The 18620-nt window shown below is 36.4% G+C and overlaps 4 protein-coding genes across 4 annotated transcripts; all 4 read right to left on the reverse strand.

The window, feature by feature from the left end:
• Nucleotides 1-49: 49 nt before the first annotated feature.
• On the reverse strand, nt 50-5690 carry LOC124451680 (tudor domain-containing 6-like). The gene is made up of 8 exons (XM_047002280.1): nt 5506-5690; nt 3570-5197; nt 2845-3497; nt 2379-2675; nt 1692-2261; nt 1470-1506; nt 1190-1233; nt 50-529 (listed from the first exon to the last, which is right to left on the reverse strand). The coding sequence occupies exons 1-8, from the start codon at nt 5667-5669 to the stop codon at nt 203-205; spliced, it is 3720 nt and encodes a 1239-aa protein (XP_046858236.1). The 5' UTR covers nt 5670-5690; the 3' UTR covers nt 50-202.
• Nucleotides 5691-9024: 3334 nt separating this feature from the next.
• On the reverse strand, nt 9025-10550 carry LOC124452302 (tudor domain-containing protein 1-like). The gene is made up of 4 exons (XM_047002882.1): nt 10254-10550; nt 9956-10174; nt 9584-9847; nt 9025-9500 (listed from the first exon to the last, which is right to left on the reverse strand). The coding sequence occupies exons 1-4, from the start codon at nt 10486-10488 to the stop codon at nt 9025-9027; spliced, it is 1194 nt and encodes a 397-aa protein (XP_046858838.1). The 5' UTR covers nt 10489-10550.
• Nucleotides 10551-10593: 43 nt separating this feature from the next.
• Nucleotides 10594-17143, reverse strand: LOC124452303 (tudor domain-containing protein 1-like). The gene is made up of 8 exons (XM_047002883.1): nt 16504-17143; nt 15212-15457; nt 15000-15132; nt 14638-14912; nt 13762-14325; nt 13426-13634; nt 12998-13346; nt 10594-10823 (listed from the first exon to the last, which is right to left on the reverse strand). The coding sequence occupies exons 1-8, from the start codon at nt 17141-17143 to the stop codon at nt 10594-10596; spliced, it is 2646 nt and encodes an 881-aa protein (XP_046858839.1).
• On the reverse strand, nt 17107-18488 carry LOC124451699 (tudor domain-containing protein 1-like). The gene is made up of 2 exons (XM_047002314.1): nt 17413-18488; nt 17107-17189 (listed from the first exon to the last, which is right to left on the reverse strand). Exons 1-2 carry the CDS (start codon nt 18349-18351, stop codon nt 17172-17174), a joined length of 957 nt encoding a protein of 318 aa, XP_046858270.1. The 5' UTR covers nt 18352-18488; the 3' UTR covers nt 17107-17171.
• Between the last annotated feature and the right edge of the window lie 132 nt (nt 18489-18620).

Raw genomic sequence — 18620 nt, forward strand, 5'->3', positions numbered from 1 at the left:
AAGGAAAACAAAATGACAACAAGCAGAAACTTTCCTCGATAAACATAACAATAAATTTGCAAAGTTGCCAACAAAACATTTAATAAAAAACTTAATGTACTTCAATAGATCTTTGATTTAGTTGATCCGTTAATTAGCGGGATCGTTAATTTTCAATTATCGATTGAATATCTAAATCTGAAGTTTCATCTTCGTTAAGGTTTTAAACGTTTTCATTCTTTTCATCAGCATATCTTCCAGTAACATTTTCTTTCTCAAAGCAAGTGTTTACTTGAGTGACGTCAGAATTGACGTCAGCGTGGGCATCTCTTTTTTCTGGTGACACATTTTCTGACAACAAAGAGGATTTGCGGTGATTTACAGGAATTTTATCACTACAAACTTCTGCACATTCTTCATTTGGTTTTATGCTTTCAATCAATTCTTCATCTTTATTCTCTGGTATTTCACAGGTTTTGATTGCTCTTTCAAATACATCGTTTAAAATATCCTTCGCGGTCTTTATGTCATCAGATCCATTCAAATCCCGCTGAAATCAAAAAAATACATCGAGCACCCAAGCTATACCCTCAACATTAGAATATGCTGATGTTAAAAAATCAATAACGATGTACAATCCAAGTGGTCGATCTCAAAAAGACATTTGGTGATAAATAAAATTTGAAATTTTGCTCTCGAGCTGAAGTGCTTTTCAACTGAAACCTCCCTTACCTCAACGTACACAGCAGTAGATACATTAGTTATAATAATATTAATAAGAATAGTCAATATTGGTTTAAAGAATAACTTTAATATTAGCATATTAGCGGTTGATAACATGCGTACAATATACAATTTATTGTATGTCAAACAATAATATATATGTAGCATTGAATCAAAAAACAGAAACATGACTGTATTATATGTTAGAAGTATTTTATTGAAGTGTATGTAGCATTAACATGTGCAAATCTTTTCTTTAGAGTAACATGCATTGAAGAAGTATGTTAAATCTGCCTTTTTATATATAAATAGTGCCCAAGTGCCATAGTTTTGCAGAATAACGAAGCCAGCCAGCCCATTCATTTACTACTACCATTTAAATAGTTCAACGATTACACTAACATTGTTCTAATATTCTGAAGTTCCCACAGCAGAACTAAACTTATGGGCTGGCTACGAAACTCGTTATGTGTATTCATATTTTCACCTTAGCTTCGCCATTATCGTCGCTCTCTGGTTCTAGTTTGGAATCTGAAAAAAAAACGACTCCATAATTAATCACAGAATTTCAATGTTAGGATGTAGGTGATGGAACGAATGCCATAACGAATCTTAAGTCATGACATCAGATAATCACCAAGATTTCTTTAGGAAATGGCGCAGACCGATTGAGCTCACATACTTAATCACTCATCAGTGCATTACATTTCCTTCGACTAAAACAAATATAACAGTTAGCAGTTGTAGGAAATTTAAATATTTCTTACCGTGATACATATCCTTGTTGGTGTTTGAATCTATCGTCTGCAGGAAAGAAAAAAAGACGTTTATTTAATTGGGAATAAGCTGAGGTTGTAAAACATTTGTTCTGTTATGTGGAGCAAATTTTGATAAAAAGCAAAGTAATGGTTAGTGTAAACACAAGATCAACACGCACAATAACCCTCTCCGTCCCCCCCCCCTCTATACCTAAGGTAAACAACACTCACCTCAACTGTTGTATATAGATCTCTGCCTGTAACTTTTGCCAATTTCTCATCCACCAAAAGTTTATTAACAAAATTCGAGGCATCACTTTCCACATCATGAAGATAAATGAGATATTTCTCACGATGACGCGATCGAAATATTCCTTCCAATTTCTTTCCAGCACATACGTCGGACATTTTTTTGACTGCATCCGCTGACCATTCCTCATCGACAGGCTCAAGATCGACCAATGAGCAGTGTAAGGCTTGAGGAGGTAGACAGGTCACAAGCTGATGAGAAATCGATCTAAGCCGTGTCAGAGGAATGGTGACAATATTACCAAGGTCAATAAGTTTGACTACAATGTCACTGTCGTTCTCAGTCCTCTCAATAACGGCACGATGCCACTTTTCGTCTTCAGGCCATTGAGCGCAACATGGAGAGTTAGCAGGAAGAGGATTTTCTAATGTTTCACCAGTTTCATCAGAGTAAATGCCTTGAATTGTCTCCATCATGTGTGAATACTCCATTTCTGATCTCAAAAGTTGACAGAAGAAACTGGATGGCGTTTGAATAAACGATATCTTAACCTAGAAACAAAAGTGACAAAGTATGACATTTATTTATTGCAAACGTTTATAAGTTTAATTGATTTAAGCATTCAGATAAATACATATATGTACCGTGTAATCATATCATATCCTTACCTTGTGTATTTCTCCGTTTTGTATGTCTGGATGTGCGAATCGCGTTCCAGTATCGCTGCTATCATTGCGATCTGATCGACCAATAATTTCATTCGTCTCCTTTGATGAATTTCCTTCATGTGTTGTCATATAAAGACCAGTTTCCTCATTACTTCGGTTTGTTGTTGGTTCGTCACCTGTCGTACCATAGTTTGAAGTGGGAAGATCGTTGATCAACTTGTTCCTTACAATGGATAAATCATTTTCTTCTGGATATTCTTGTGATGTTTCAGTTGAAGCTGTTTTTTCGTTTCCCTTCTTAATAAATAAATGGAAGAATACGGAAATTTTTAAGCAAAATCAAACCACTTGCAACTTAAACAACACAGAAATGAACCAAATGTGCAAAAGTCATTAAACAATCACAAACATAAATCTTCCGAATTTTTATCAAATAAATACACAGAAAACTATCTCTATAAATTACCAAAACATCTTCACCATCAATGCGCGATGGCAGAACTTCATTATGACGTAATGTTTTATCATCAACCACAACATCATCATTCACAATGACACCAATGTCTTGAGAAGAATCTTTATCATCAACCACATCATCATTCACAATGACACCAAGGTCTTGAGAAGAACCTTTATCGTTTGCCTCATCTCGAGTTTTAATCTCGGATAGCAGCTGATCAATAGCATGACAAACAGCGCCAGCATCGTTCAACTCTTCCTCACTTCCTGGAGAACTTTTCTTGGACTCAATGTTGATGATTTCTGTTTTAGAATGTACTTCAGTTTCTAGCGGTGAAATCTTTTCAAGAATAATATGAGATGATTCAGAAGATACGATAGAATCATTGACCTTAGCAAGATCTTCAATGGCAGAATCCAAAGTTGGTGCCGTTTTTAGGGAAAGTTCATCGTGTATTTCAGTTTTTTTTGAACGTTCATCTGATGTTGGTTCAGTTAACTTATCTCTTGGTTCAACATCATCAACTTCTCCTGCATCAAGTTCTTCTGTTTCAATTGGAGGACGCTCATCTGTAATTGGTTCAGTCAACTCGTCATTCGATTCAACATCATCAACTTCTCCTGCATCAAGTTCTTCTGTTTCAATTGGAGGACGCTCATCTGTTACTGGTTCAGTTTTGTCTGGAAAGTTCATCAACTTCAGCTTTTTCTGTTCATCTGTTGTTGGCTCATCCGTAACTGGTTCAGTTAACTTGTCTCCTGATTCAACATCATCAACTTCTCCTGCATCAAGTTCTTCTGTTTCAATTGGAGGACGCTCATCTGTAACTGGTTCAGTTAACTTGTCTCCTGATTCAACATCATCAACTTCTGCTTTGTCAAGTTCTTCTGTTTCAATTGGAGGACGCTCATCTGTTATTGGTTCAGTCAACTCGTCATTCGATTCAACATCATCAACTTCTCCTGCATCAAGTTCTTCTGTTTCAATTGGAGGACGCTCATCCGTAGCTGGTTCAGTTAACTTGTCTCCCGATTCAACATCATCAACTTCTGCTTTATCATATTCTTCTGTTTCAATTGGAGAACGCTCATCCGTAACTTGTTCAGTTAACTTGTCTCCTGATTCAACATAATCAACTTCTCCTTCATCAAGTTCTTCTGTTACAATCGGAGGACGCTCATCTGTAACTGGTTCAGTTGTCGACTTGCCGTCTGATTCAGCAATATCAATTTCTCCTTTGTCAAGGTCTTCTGTTTCAATTGGAGGACGCTCATCTGTAACTGGTTCAGTAGACTTGTCTCCTGAATCAACATCATCAACTTGTGCTTTGTCAAGTTCTTCTGTTTCAATTGGAGGACGCTCATCTGCAACTTGTTCAGTAGACTTGTCTCCTGAATCAACATCATCTACTTCTGCTTTGTCAAGTTCTTCTGTTTCAATTGGAGGACGCTCATCTGTAACTGGTTCAGTAGACTTGTCTCCTGAATCAACATCATCAATTTCTGCTTTGTCAAGTTCTTCTGTTTCAATCGCAGTAAGCTCGTCAACGTTTTTAAGTTCATCTGTGCTTGTTAACAAATCACCTTGTACAGTATCCACTTGAGTCTTCCTTAAAATAAGATTCGCACAACGCAACTCGTCGAGCAATGAAACATTGGATTCGGCGTCTATTAAAGACATTTCCAATAAATTATCGCGCATTCCAAGAACTTTACCGATGTAACTTTTCTCAGAACACATGTCTTCCATCAAGGCGACCTTTTCCTCGGACCATTCATCAAGGGAATTGGAAAGTACACCGAACAGAGAAATGCAGATAGCTTGCTTTGGCAATTGAGCGAAATCAGTTTTTAAAAGCTTTATTCTTGTCAAGGGTAATGATTCGCTATTTCCATAATCTACAAAACGAACTGTGATGTTAGGAGTAGTTTCCAAAATCTCAGCACGATACCAAGAGTTATCTTCAGAGAACTGGGCACAAACAGCTGCACCAGCAACAGGTAGTTGGAGTGAAAACTCGTTTCCGTTTAATGAACTGTAAAATGCTCCAAGTTTTTCCATTAGATCAAGTAAGTCATCTTCAGAATCGGACAGCTGACACCAAATGTTTGCAGGCGACTCAGCTGACACAAAGAACAGATTAAGCTCATCTCCAATATTCACATGTATGTTTACGAAAGATACGTCTGCACGAGGATTGTTTGAAACTGATATGGGAGCAGGTGGCAAAGATTTTAAAGCAAATGATTTTTCAATAAGAAGTTCACTCAATGATTGTTCTTCTTCGTCAAGAGTTCCGTATATTGAACATGTAAAACCACCAAGTTTCTCTCTTCCTTTAACCACAGCAGAGAGCAATCTAAGAAATCATAAAATATTTTTTACTTACACAACATTAATGGTCAATCTTCCTCTCTTTTTAAGCTAAATTACAGGGGCCGGTTGCACGAAGCCAGGATAGCGTTATCCATTGGATAGGAAAAATTTTCAAACGACAAAGAAATTTCGTGATCTTCGAAACAATATTTTAATTCAGGGATTACTCAGTTCGAATGTTATATTTTTTGCTTCTTAAAAAGTTACAGAAAAGTTTAAAAAATATTGCTATACAATGGATAACGCTATCCAGGCTTCGTGTAACCGGCCCAAGATGATTATTGCACAAACCTTTCCGATGTGAATTCTTCAACGAATGTTACAGCATCGTCGCTCCATTCATCATCCTTTGCTTCAATATCTTCCAACACACAAAGAAAAGCTTGACAAGGTAAAAAGGAACTCGTCTTTAAGAACACGAATTCTTGATGTTGATAATACCTCTTCGTTACCATAATCCACGTAGCGAACACGCACACCTTAACATAAAATATTTTTTTGCTTTGTTATAAAGATATGAATGTTAACACGTTAGAAACTACTTTAAAAATTCCTACACAAAACCCTTTCATTGACAAACCTTCTGGTACAACTTCAACAATTTCAGCACGATACCAGCCATCATCTTCAAGAAATTGACCACAACAAGGCCCTCCGACGTCGTAATTGTGAGCAAGTAGTTCTTCGGGACCAAGGCTACCATATACTTCATCTAAGTGGTTCATAAGATCATTTAATTCCGCTTCATTGGTTGATAATTGACACCAAAGTTTCTTCGGCGATTCAATATGAGAACATGTAACATTCTTTTTATCGTCGATAATGAATTCATATACAACAAATTCATGGATTTCTTTGTTATTTTCAACGACTTTCGTTACTGACACATTTTCATGTTCCAAAACATGACTCAAAATATCCTCACCATCACAATACAGCTTCACCAACACACCATCGTCATTATTTGTGGAAATTTTACAAAGTAACTCATTTTCCGAAAACATTTCAAGAAGTTTACCAGCAGCATTTTCACACCATATCCCGTCAACTGTCGATAGATCGAAAGAGCAACAAAAACAAAACTCGGGCAAATTACAAAATCTTTCATTTATCGGAGCAAGTTCATCAAACAAAAGCCATTCTTTATTACCATGGTCAACATAAAAAACACTGACATTGTCCCCATCAACTTCTAATACCTAAACACAGAAAGACGAGATCACGAGTTAACAAACGATAAATCAAAGCTTTTGACTGTTTCCTAATGTCTACTGATAATACCGACGTATTTTATGATCGAGTTTACACTCCTAACGTTTACAAATACATTCACTTCACCTTGGCTCGGTACCAGGCCTCGTCTTCAGTAAAGCGAGCAAGGCAATAGTCTCCAACTTCGATTTCGTTCTTTGTCAATCGGATCTGAGGAGGATCGTTTGCTATATCGTCCATCAAAGTCTCCAAATCACTTAAACTACTACTTAATTGAAGTATCACATCTTTAGTAGCGGTTGCGCTGACAATGTATACAGGTAACTCGTCTGCAGGTTTTAAAATCGGTTTCGGAATACATTGTTTTCCATTGCTTGGGGTCTCATGAGATTCTTTACGAGGGTTCAACAATTCGTTAATTGGTTGCCCGTCATCTACCAAGGTTACCAGCCAAAAGTTGTCGCAGAATTCAACAAAAGTAGCCATTAGTGGTTTATCCATAACGGCCGTGACGAAAATCGAGTTCTGTTCCTGGGACCAAGGTCCGCCCGAAAGTCGGCAAGGTACAGCTTGACAAGGCAATGATGACATTTCAGCGGTTAGACGTCGTAGATCAGAAATATCAACCACATCCGGGTTTCCGTGGTCAACGAATCGAACCGTTGCCTTTTTATCGTCGACATCGACAGTAAGGATTTGAGCTCGGTACCAGACTCCATCTTCAGAAAACCGCGCACAGCAAAACATATTCTAAAGCATATATTTAGATGATGAACAACAATCCCATGTTGAGCCTTCAGTATCTAGTGGTTTTAAATTCGCTAAATCTCCATGATTTGATTGAAAAAGTCACGATAATCTTATAGAGACCATGAATTGCATGTATCACAAACTTAAAGCTAACGCTAAATAAACCAAGACGGGTCGACTAAAGAAATGGTGAAAAAATTTCTACCTCTTTCACATTGTCCAGTATGTAGTTATCACCATCAGGCCAATAATCATAGATTTCGGCAAATTCCGCAAGGCGTTCGAGCTCAGTCTCCGCTGTCGCAAGCTGAACAAAGAACTCGCGTGGACTGACCACGTGACTGGTGAAGACTTGGACAGTCGTTTTCTCAACCACAGGAAATGAGGATAAAGTTATTTGGGTTTCCTAATAAAATATTACGTGACAAAAATTGTTAACGTTCATAGTAAAACAAAACTTGTGGAAACATGTGAAAACCACACATAATCATTCCAACATAAGAAAACATGTGAAACCACACATAATCATTTTAACATGGGAAAATATGGGAAAATATGTGAAAACAACAAATAATCATTTCAACATAAGAAAACATGTGAAACCACACATAATCATTTTAACATGGGAAAATATGGGAAAATATGTGAAAACAACAAATAATCATTTCAACATAAGAAACCATGTGAAAACATGTGAAAACAACACATCATCATTTCAACATAAGAAAACATGTGAAACCACACATAATCATTTTAACATGAGAAAACATGTGAAAACAACACATAATCATTTCAACATGGGAAAACATGTGAAAACAACACATAATCATTTCAACATAAGAAAACATTAATGAAAAACCAATCAAGAACCAAAAATCAGGTGACTCAGATCGAGTCACCTGATTTTTCAGGTTCCTGAGACATTGCTTAAACCAGCAAAGTGCGAAATCTCTTCATTTAATTTCAAACACCACTGCGTTAAACATTCATAAGAAAACATGTGAAACATGTGAAAACAACACATAATCATTTCAACATAAGAAAACATGTGAAACAACACATCATCATTTCAACATGAGAAAACATGTGAAAACCACACATAATCATTTTAACATGAAAACATGTGAAAACAACACATAATCATTTCAACATGTGAAAACATGTGAAAACACACATAATCATTTCAACATGAGAAAACATGTGAAAACCACACATAATCATTTCAACATAAGAAACATGTGGAAACAACACATCATCATTTCACATGAAAACATGTGAAACACATAATCATTTTAACATGTGAAACATGTGAAAACCACACATAATCATTCCAACATAAGAAAACATGTGAAACAACACATAATCATTTTACATGTGAAAACATGTGAAAACAACACATAACCATTTCAACTGGTTAGAAACCTCATTAATAATACAATACCTGAGAGGATTTCAGATTTGAATCCTTTTCCCCATATCCATCAATGAACATATCGTTCAACAACCATCCCTCGTCATTCTTTGTGACATACACGTCACAAAGCGTCCCAGTTTCCAACTCGAGCTCATAAAAATCATCTTGCTCAACATCGACCTCACTTTGCTTTCTCGACATGAGATTCTTACGTGCAAGCCACGTGTATATACTTTCAGATTTGTCTTCAAGTATTACAGAAAGTGGTTCCTCGTCGCCCATCATTATTCTTGCTTTGAAGTCCTTCTCCACCACGTATCTCACGAAAGAGTAATGCGCGCGTGGAGTCCACGAGTAATGGTGTCCGTTATCATCAATAGAAGCCATACAACATATCAAACCTCTCATTGGTGGAAAACGTGACAATTCGTCATTCAAATAACGAACTCTTTTCCTATTTCAGATTTGGGGATGATTTCAGAATTACCGTAGTCGATGAACATAACTTCAATATCACCATCGTTTATATGTTTCGAGACAGAAGCTCGGTACCAGGTTTCATCCTCGGAATATAGAGCCGCAATGACGTCATCTACTTGCAAAGGTGTGGATACAAAGTCAGGAGCGGTTTCCTGCTGGTATGTATCGTACATCATGTCAGCTAATGTTTCTATATTGTTGTTGAACCGTGAGAGCTGACACACAAAGTTATCAAGAGACTCTGCACTCTCAACAAAAACATCCTCGACATCCTTCAACCCCAGTTTCGGTAGTGACGAAAGTTTGAGAAGGTTTCGTTGACCGCTAGCTTTTGTTGTTGAAGATTTTTTCACAAGTTCATCAAAGATTCTCACATTTTCTGTCCCACTTGTGTCAAATAAATCGACAATTAATGTCGTTTCGTCGCCATCTGAAAAAATAAAAAAACCACTCGATTGTAACAATGATAAATATATATATATATATAACTGTCGTCATTGTTGCCATGCTCACCTAGTGACTTAACTTCTGCTATCAAATGTTTCTCTAGTACCAGGCCCTCGAACATTTCGCACTCGGACTCACTCCACGTTTTTTCCTCGGCACCATACAAACGGCATCTCGCAGCTTGAACGGGTGTGCTGTAGAAGGCTGGGGCGAGAGTTTTTACGCTCGACAAATCAACAATTTCGCAATTTCCAAAATCGATGTAAAAAACGTTGATTTGGTTTGGCGAAGGGATGTCAAGAATTTGAGATCGATACCAACCATTGTCAACTACAAATAAATAAAAAAAATTTAATGATATTTGATCGAAAACTCCAGGTTTCAATCATTCACTATAAATACAGCAAGTGTACGTAGCTATAAAACACAAAAACTCACCAGGATATTTTGCCACACACGTCATTCCAATCACAGGATTCGTGATCATGTTATCTTCTGCAGTAAGATGAGAGTAAACGTCATCCAGTTCAGACATAATTTTCTCTAAAATATCTTTATTTTTCACCAGTTGAAGATAGAACAACATGGGACTTTCACAATGCGATGCACAAACATCCCACTGCGTACTTGGTTTCAAATTGTGAGCACTTGAAAAACCTACATAAATGAAGGAAAGAGAGTTCAGTGAAAACCTTGAAGCTTGGCTTCTCAATCAAGACAATGATGAAGTTCTTACTTTTGATAGTTTTATCGCCTGGTTCATTTTCGACATTTTCTTTGGATTTAAACAATCTTTCGCCATTCATGTCATGAACCTCAACTTCGTAAATATTGTTGTTCAGATTTAAAAGTTCAACCATCACCTCTAGACCTTCGTCAGCATCTTTTGCTTTCGTTATATCTGCAGTGGAACCGCTGACCAAGCTTGCTGTAAAGCCTTGCGCATTTAACTCGGCAAAACGAGGGAGCATGCGCTTTACCCTTGATTTGGGCAGTTTCTCAGTATTACCGTAATCAATATAAAGAACTTCGATAGATTGCTCGGAGACATTCGTAATAACGCCCGGTAAAATCCATCATCCACAGTGAACATAGCACAACAGAAGTCGCCGATCTTTGTTAAGCAGTTCTTCATCACCATCGCTCAGAGGGCGGTAGTATTCCTCAATATTATCCATTAGGTCATCCAACTGTTTTGAACTCTTTGCCAACTGACAGAAAAAATTTTGTGGTGTTGCGAAGGATATGATATAGACATGCTCTTTGTTGCCTTTTGTTAAAGAAGGTTCCTTTACTTGAACTGGGACTAAGTTGAATGAAAAAAATAAAGTGATATAATTTGTAATAGAAATAACATAAAGTTTCCATATTTCGTAAGCACAATGGTTATAAGACATTTCAAATAAACGACAATTTTTTTTAAAGCAAACATGTTTCGGCATACTTTATGCCATCTTCAGTGCGAAGTGAATAAATACAGGAAGTTTACATGATAATATGTTATAGTTATGAAGAATTATTTAAAATTAAATGAAGATATGATCTTCGCACTTTGCTGCACAATTGCGAAGATCATATCTTCATTTAATTTCAAACACCGCACTGCATATAACATTCTTTAATAATTATTTAGTTGAATGAGGTGATATAAAATGTTTGTGTTAGGTTTTATCACAAAAAAAAATTACAAAGAAAACGAAAAATATATGATAAGGTAGTGATAGCTATTTACAGGTCAAAGATAGTGTTAAGATGTTGTATTTGTTTGTTGATATAAAGGGCTTCTTTGGAGGGTTTAAAGAGTGAGCGGTGTCTAAGATAAGAAACAAGATTGTGTTTAATTGTTTTGCAGTGTGGTGACGAGTAAGTGTCTGAATATGTTTGAGTTTTTGTCCGTGGTTGTGCGTTCTTTAATCCGCGTGGAAAGATGGTGGTCTCAATGTAACTGGAATTACATCCAGCACAAGAAAATTCATAAACTACGTGGGATTTAAAAAATGGGAATAGGATCTTTGAAGTAAAGTGATTTTGATTTTAAAAAGATGAAAAGGCTACCGACAAGTTAGCCGTATTTGTTATCTGGTTCTTACGTCATTGTATGTGTGTACAGGAAATGTGTATTGTCATTGTTAATTAGTGTGAAGTGTAATGTTTTTAGTTGATCGTTTGTTTGTATTGTGAATAAGTCGTTTGTAAGGTGCCGGTAATTGCTGTTATCTGTTCAGGGTTTTTTCCAAGTTGGTATACCAACTTTCTAATGTAAGCCGTTGTCTATAGTCAGTACTGTAAGTAATGATTCGGTGATGTTCGGCATGTGATTAGTTTTGTCTTGTTTCTTAGTAGCTCGTTTGTGTTCAGTAAGTCAATTAGTAAAACTAATCACATTGCCGAACATCACCGAATCACAAAGCACAACATTGACTGGGACTCGGCAAATGCATTACTTACAGTAGTGACTATAGACAACGGCTTACTTTAGAAAGTTGGTATACCAACTTGGAACAAACCCCCCTGAACAGAACGCAGCAATTACCGGCACCTTACAAACGACTTATTCACAATACAAACAAACGATCAACTAAAAACATTACACTTCACACCAATTCACAATGACAATACACATTTCCTGTACACACAATACAATGACGTAAGAACCAGATAACAAATACGGCTAACTTGTCGGTAGCTTTTTCATCTTTTAAAATCAAAAATCACTTTAGCTTCAAAGATCCTATTCCCATTTTTTTAAAATCCCACGTGGTTTATGAATTTTCTTGTGCTGGATGCAATTCCAGTTACATTGGGGAGACCACCCGCTATCTTTCCACGCGGATTAAAGAACACACAACCACGGACAAAAACTCACACATATTCAGACACTTACTCTCGTCACCACACTGCAAAAACAATTATACACAATCCTGTTTCCGTATCTTCGACACCGATCAAGAAGCGTAAACCTAACCTCAACAAACACAAATACAACATCTTTACACTATCTTTGACCTGTAAATAGCTATTACTACCTTATCAGATATTTTTCATTTTCTTTGTAATTTTTTTTCTTTTTGTGATAAAACCTAACACAAACATTTTATATCACCTCGTTCAACTGTAAATAATTATTCATAACTAGTCGATATTTCCTCTTTATCACTACAACATATTATCATGTAACCTTCCTATATTTATTCACTTCGCACTGAAGATGGCATAAAGTATGCCGAAACATGTTTGCTTTAAAAAAATTTTTCGTTCATTTGAAATGTCTAATAACATAAAGCTAGTCAAAAATATTGTGCTTAAGATATTTAAGTACGATATGAAGCCTAAGAGTTCAATATAATTGGTCTCACATGTCATATTAGGCTTTCACAAGCATATTGAACTCCGAATTGATGATTCAATGAAAAGAAAGAAAATTAAAAATGACAATAAGAAAAAGTAACAAGTGAACAAAATACTATAAGTTCAGTTTACCACATGGTTTCTGCGAAAACAGCTTGGTTCCATCAGCCGAAAAAAGCTCGATATTGTAAACATTCTCCTTGATTTCTTTCACAATTTTAGCATCAAATTCCTTCTCCAATACGGAATCTTCAAAAGACGAAGCATCAATACCAGAAGGAACATCCATTCTTGCATGAAAACCTTGCGCTGGAAGAACTGTGAAATCGTCTAACAAAGACTTCACTCTAGACAAAGGTAATGTCTCCGTGTTTCCGTAGTCAAGGTAACATAGACGAACGTCATTTCCGGAATGATTTACAACTGTAGCACGATACCAACCGTCGTCTTCAGTAAACATTGCACAACAAGATTCACCTATCTACATACAAAAAAAATAACTGAGTTAAACATTTCGCTGCAACATTTTGTGTAAAAAATTGTTGATATTGTAGCAGTACTTGTGGCTCTGAATATTTTTCATCGCTTTCATTCAGTGGCCTGTAATGTTCTTCTATTTCATTCATCAAATCATCCAATTGAACGGAACTTCCTGTTGTTTGACAGAAGAAATCTTGTGAATTTGTGGCAGACGTTACATACACGGGAATTTTCTTCCCAACTTGAAGTTTTGTAATCTTTACTTTGCATGGTTTCTTTGAAGTTTTATCTAACGAAAGAAACATAGTTGAATAACACAATTGTTTTGAGCATATGTGTTACAGTATGACAATCTTCCATGAACATGTAAACATCTTTATACATCAATGGTAAACATGCAATCAAATTTTGCCTACCTTCTTTTGATTGATCTTCAAACAACAACTTTCCGTTTACATCGGCCAATTGAACGCAGTACCTTCCAATATCGTCTTGTTTAACAATCGTTGCTATCAGTTCTCTGTCGACAACACAGTTTTCAAAGTCTGGCGCGCTGCCACAATTTGAAGACAACATAGTTGCGTTGAAAGCCTGTTCTGGAAGGTGAACGAAGGAGCTGTCGAGACATTTAAGACGTGAAAATGGCAGTTCCTCAGAGTTTCCGTAATCAACATAACGTACAACAACAGCGTCGGATAAAACATCAGTGATAACAGCACGATAAAATCCATCATCAGCAGTGAACTGTGCGCAACAAGTGTCTCCAATTTTCGGATTAGTAAATCTTTCTTGGTCTTCGTTTAAATCGCGATAGTACGTTTCCATGTTGTTCATGATATCATCAAGTTGAGAAGCAGTGTTTGTAAATTGACAGTAGAAATCTCGCGGATCGTTCACGTAAGTGACATACACAGAAACATCGCTGCCAATGATGGCTTTAGCGGGTGCAATCTTAAGAACTTTCTTCGAAACAATTTCTGCTGGAATTCAAAGACGATTTCAAATATTTCGAAACAACAGCACACAAACTTATTCAAACACATGATTTTAAAAATTTCAATCACTAAACTAGAAAAAAATTGACTATCCCCAAAACCAGGTCAGATAAAATGGCGTTATAAGGTAGTTTGCAATTAAAAAAAAATTCCCTTTAGTTGTAGCCTGTGAGTTAAAACGTTTGTGATATAGCTGCAAAATGTGATACAACACAAGAAAGGCACTAAATTAATAATTTTAATGAAATACCGACCGTTATAACAATAAAAAAAAAACACTACACAAAACATATTTACCTTTCCCAGCCGCTTCTTTTCCATCATTTTCAATAAACAAGTTCATCATCTCGTTGATAACAACTGTTTCTCTCTCCGTGTTCAAAATCAACACCAAATATTTGCCATTATCTGTAAGATTCTCAATACGACAGACGAGTTCTTTACCGTCGACAAGGTCGTGAAACTGCTCGACATATTTGCTCTTATTCCTCTTCGACGATGAAATATTCACAAGGCCACATTCAATCGCTTGGACAGGTAATTGTAAAAACTCTTGACTCAGAACGGCTATGCTGTATAAAACAAGAACATTTAGAAATAAGCAATGAACTTCTACAAATAAATATTGGCATGTGAAATTTGGATATAATGGTTGTAACCTTTTTAAAGTTAACACTTCACAGTTCCCATAATCTACGTATTGAACTTTGAAGCGTTTATTAGTTAATTTCTGTAGAATCCTTCCACGATACCACATTTGATCTTCACTGAAACGCGCACAACAAGGAGAACCTGAATAAATAATGTCAAACAAACAGTTAAATAAGAAAGATGTTTTGATAAAATAAGACCAAAATTCATCGCTGCTTGCCTTCCTTCAATAAATCTAAGTCAGTACTTTTAGGTGGATTAACATCGTAATAATCTTGAAGATTAGTCATGAGATTTTCCATTTCCGTAGCAGAATCCGTAAGATGGCACCAAAATGTGTCGAGATTTTCAACATGAGTAACTTCAACATCTTTATAACCAGGAATTTCAATGGTCGGCATTTGATAACCTGTGATGTTTGTTCCCACAGTTACAACAAATTGTCCAATATTTGAGACAGCATAACCTTAAACAAAAAACAAAGACAAAGTATTAAAAATTATAGTTTTATAGAAAATAACACCAGATTCACGGTCAGATATTACAACATGAAATGAGATGGATGAAGGAATGATACTGGACAATAGATGGGAATTGATAGTTACATTTATGAAGAGAAAGCTTTTGAATACTTGTAGGGTGGTGATATATAGCTACGTAAGCTGGTGAGATAACAGGGAAACTCTTTAATGGGAAATTATAGCAATTACTCATGAAAAGTTTGTAAATGAAAGAAAATAGTTTTTGAGTAGGAGATTTTTGGAGAGTTTGTTGCTTTACCTGGAGTAAATTTTTGTATAATATAGGTGATGATGTGTGATGTTGTATGGTGGGTAGGCGATGGTGGTGTATAGGGGTAGATGATGGTATATTAGTGTAGATGGTGATTATGGGGGTAGGTGACAGTGTATGGTGGGTAGCTGATGATATATTGATGAAGTTGGTGAAGGGATATGAGGGTAGATGCTGGTATGTGGGAGGAGGTGATGGTGGTGTGTACCAGTAGATGATGGTATATTAGTGTGGATAGTGGTGATGTATGGGGATAGGTGACGCATGAGCAGGTTATGGTAAATGGTATAGTTGGAAGGTATAGGGAGGTGTATAAGGAGGATGTGGTGGTGTATGGGTAGGTGATGATATATTGGCGCATGGTGGTAGTATTGGTGTAGGTCAGGTATATTGGGGTAGGCATGTGGGATGCGTTGGTAATGCCAGAGGCACTTAAGAAAGATGATATTATTAAACAAAATAGATTTAGCAGAAACTTCACGTTATGTAAGCAATAGCAAGAGTGGCTTATGGAATTTTTCTCCCAATTGCTATAGTTCAAGTACACTGGTAAATTTAAAAGCTGAAGGGTAATGGAAATTTTATATCTTGCCTCAAAATGCTGGATGAAAGTTCATGGATCTGGATGGTAAAGTTTGGTGCTGGTGTAGGTAATGGTCACGGAGATCTGTTTTACTTTAAATAAAAATAAAAATATTTTCCATTCAATAAAGCCACTACCTTTCTGAATAAATTCTTTATTTATGCTATAACACTCTTCACCAATGGTCTGCATCAAAGCTACACCATAATGTTGACTGTCATTGTGGGATATGACTTCAATCATCATCTCTTTATCAACAACCACTTCTTGTAACTTTGTAATTGCCTCATCAGACCATGACACACCTCTAGGTTTTATACCGTACAATGAACAAGGAATTGCTTGCTGCGGTAAGGTGAGAAACTGAGCTTTTATTTCCTTGATTCTGGATGTAGATAGTCTTTCCATGTTGCCATAATCAACGTACAACACTTCAACTTCTCTTGATGAGAGATCCGTTTCGAGGATCAACGCCCTGTACCAACTGTCATCCTCGGAATATTTGGCACAACACATCTTTCCCACAAAGGGTAGATTAATCGTATCATCAATTTCTGATAGTTTTTCATAATATTTGCTTAATTCCTCCATCAGGTTATTTAGATCATCCATATTTTTTATCAATTGACAATAGAAATCCGAAGGAGATTCCGTATTTGTCACAACAACCAACTCTTTAGTGTGAGGCACAAGATTGATAACACCAAACGAGGACCTCCTTTGCTCATGTGGATTGAATTTCTTGTAGTTAGATAAATCTTTAACAGCAATTGCCATTTCTTTGCCTACCAAGAGTTGTGAAATGTTAACATTTTATCTTCTCCTGAAATATCAAACAAAAATATTTCAACAGCATTCTCTGTCACTTCAGTAAAACAACTAGCAAAATCTTTTTCTTCTATAAGATCTTTAAACATATGAACAACATCCTGTGGCCATTCATCACCACCATCTAAAGGTTGCACACCATAGAGCTTACACTCTAAAGCTTGCATTGGTAACTCAAGAAATCTTTCATCCAATTTCATTAAGCATGAGATACGTACACTTTCCGAGTTACCATAATCAACAAACTTAACGGTAACTTCACCAGACGAAGAAAGAGCTTCACTCGTGATAACAGCACGATACCAAGATTCATCTACAGAGTACTTGACACAGCATGGGTTACCTTGATGACAAGAGTCTAACTGATAAACACTCTCAGATGTTTCACTATAGGCGACTTCCAATTCTTCTTGTAATTTTGAGAGTGCCGTAGAATTTTTAAACAGGACGCAGTAAAATTTCCAAGGGCTTTCACAGTATGTAACATGAACATCTTCATAGCAGAATTTATTAAGGTCTAAGTACTTGTACTTACAAGTCGGTGTAGTTTGACGTTTCTCATTAAGTTCACCTGTATATTGAAGATAGCCTGCAGCAATTAAGGGTTCAACAACAAGCTTATTTAGATCTGTATTTTGAAAAATGTTAAGGACAACAACATTATTACTCTTTAATGCTATGGCTTGTGCAGCAAATGTTTGTTCTAAGACTAATTCTTCTAACTTTATCATCACTTCTGTCCCCCAATGGCCACAGACGGGTTTCACATTAGCAAGCTCACATTCAAACGCCTGTGGGGGTAAACTAAGAAAGCGTTCCGGGGAAGATGTTATATCTGAAGCGGCAACTATGTCAGTATTACCGTAATCAACAAAAAACACTTTAAAGCCAGTTTTTTGAACGCCTAAAATTTTACCACGATACCAAACACCGTCGATATATTTCGCTAAGCAGACATCTCCAACACTCAAAGATTGGGGGTTGGTATTACCGTCAATATTTTCTTCTGTATGGTTAGCAATATCATCCATGAGTTGTTCCAGTTTTGGACTATCTTCATTGCTAAGTTGAACGAAAATATTTCCCGTTTCTCTGTCCACGTGTGAGAGAAATATTTCAACAGTCTGGTCAAGTGGGAAGCGTTGCCACCACGCCATGACTATTTTCGCAGTGAAAATCTTACCAATATAGTCCGAAGTTACTTTTTGAGCTTCTTTAGTGCAACAAGGACTAAATCATCCTTGAAATGCAAGCGCGAATATGCTAAATTACCATGAAAAAGTGTGATGGTATTTTGTCTTGGGAGTTGCACGTACTTATCGTGTCACTTGATACCATACGCTAAAAGAAGAAAATGTGTAAAAAATATGGATATTTAATATTTTATATTTAAAATTATTTATATAAATATTTTTATAAAACGAGA

The sequence above is a fragment of the Xenia sp. Carnegie-2017 genome, unplaced genomic scaffold, assembly GCF_021976095.1.
Source record: "Xenia sp. Carnegie-2017 unplaced genomic scaffold, XeniaSp_v1 HiC_scaffold_24, whole genome shotgun sequence".
Lineage (NCBI taxonomy): Eukaryota > Metazoa > Cnidaria > Anthozoa > Malacalcyonacea > Xeniidae > Xenia > Xenia sp. Carnegie-2017.

What these genes read in the sequence shown, in the direction of transcription:
- LOC124452302 (XM_047002882.1), bottom strand. Translation starts at nt 10,488, where the DNA reads ATGCTCCCTCGTTTTGCCGAGTTAAATGCGCAAGGCTTTACAGCAAGC. An exon ending in AGGCGATAAAACTATCAAAA is followed by an intron (nt 10,175 to 10,253) that starts GTAAGAACTTCA and finishes TCATTTATGTAG; the next exon opens with GTTTTTCAAGTGCTCACAAT. An exon ending in AGCAGAAGTTAAGTCACTAG is followed by an intron (nt 9,501 to 9,583) that starts GTGAGCATGGCA and finishes TTATTTTTTCAG; the next exon opens with ATGGCGACGAAACGACATTA.
- LOC124451680 (XM_047002280.1), bottom strand. Translation starts at nt 5,669, where the DNA reads ATGGTAACGAAGAGGTATTATCAACATCAAGAATTCGTGTTCTTAAAG. An exon ending in AAAACGGAGAAATACACAAG is followed by an intron (nt 2,262 to 2,378) that starts GTAAGGATATGA and finishes TTTTGTTTCTAG; the next exon opens with GTTAAGATATCGTTTATTCA. An exon ending in ATCTATATACAACAGTTGAG is followed by an intron (nt 1,507 to 1,691) that starts GTGAGTGTTGTT and finishes TCTTTCCTGCAG; the next exon opens with ACGATAGATTCAAACACCAA.
- LOC124452303 (XM_047002883.1), bottom strand. Translation starts at nt 17,143, where the DNA reads ATGGCAATTGCTGTTAAAGATTTATCTAACTACAAGAAATTCAATCCA. An exon ending in TGAAGATCAATCAAAAGAAG is followed by an intron (nt 13,635 to 13,761) that starts GTAGGCAAAATT and finishes TTCTTTCGTTAG; the next exon opens with ATAAAACTTCAAAGAAACCA. An exon ending in GTTTTCGCAGAAACCATGTG is followed by an intron (nt 10,824 to 12,997) that starts GTAAACTGAACT and finishes CATTCAACTTAG; the next exon opens with TCCCAGTTCAAGTAAAGGAA.
- LOC124451699 (XM_047002314.1), bottom strand. Translation starts at nt 18,351, where the DNA reads ATGGCGTGGTGGCAACGCTTCCCACTTGACCAGACTGTTGAAATATTT.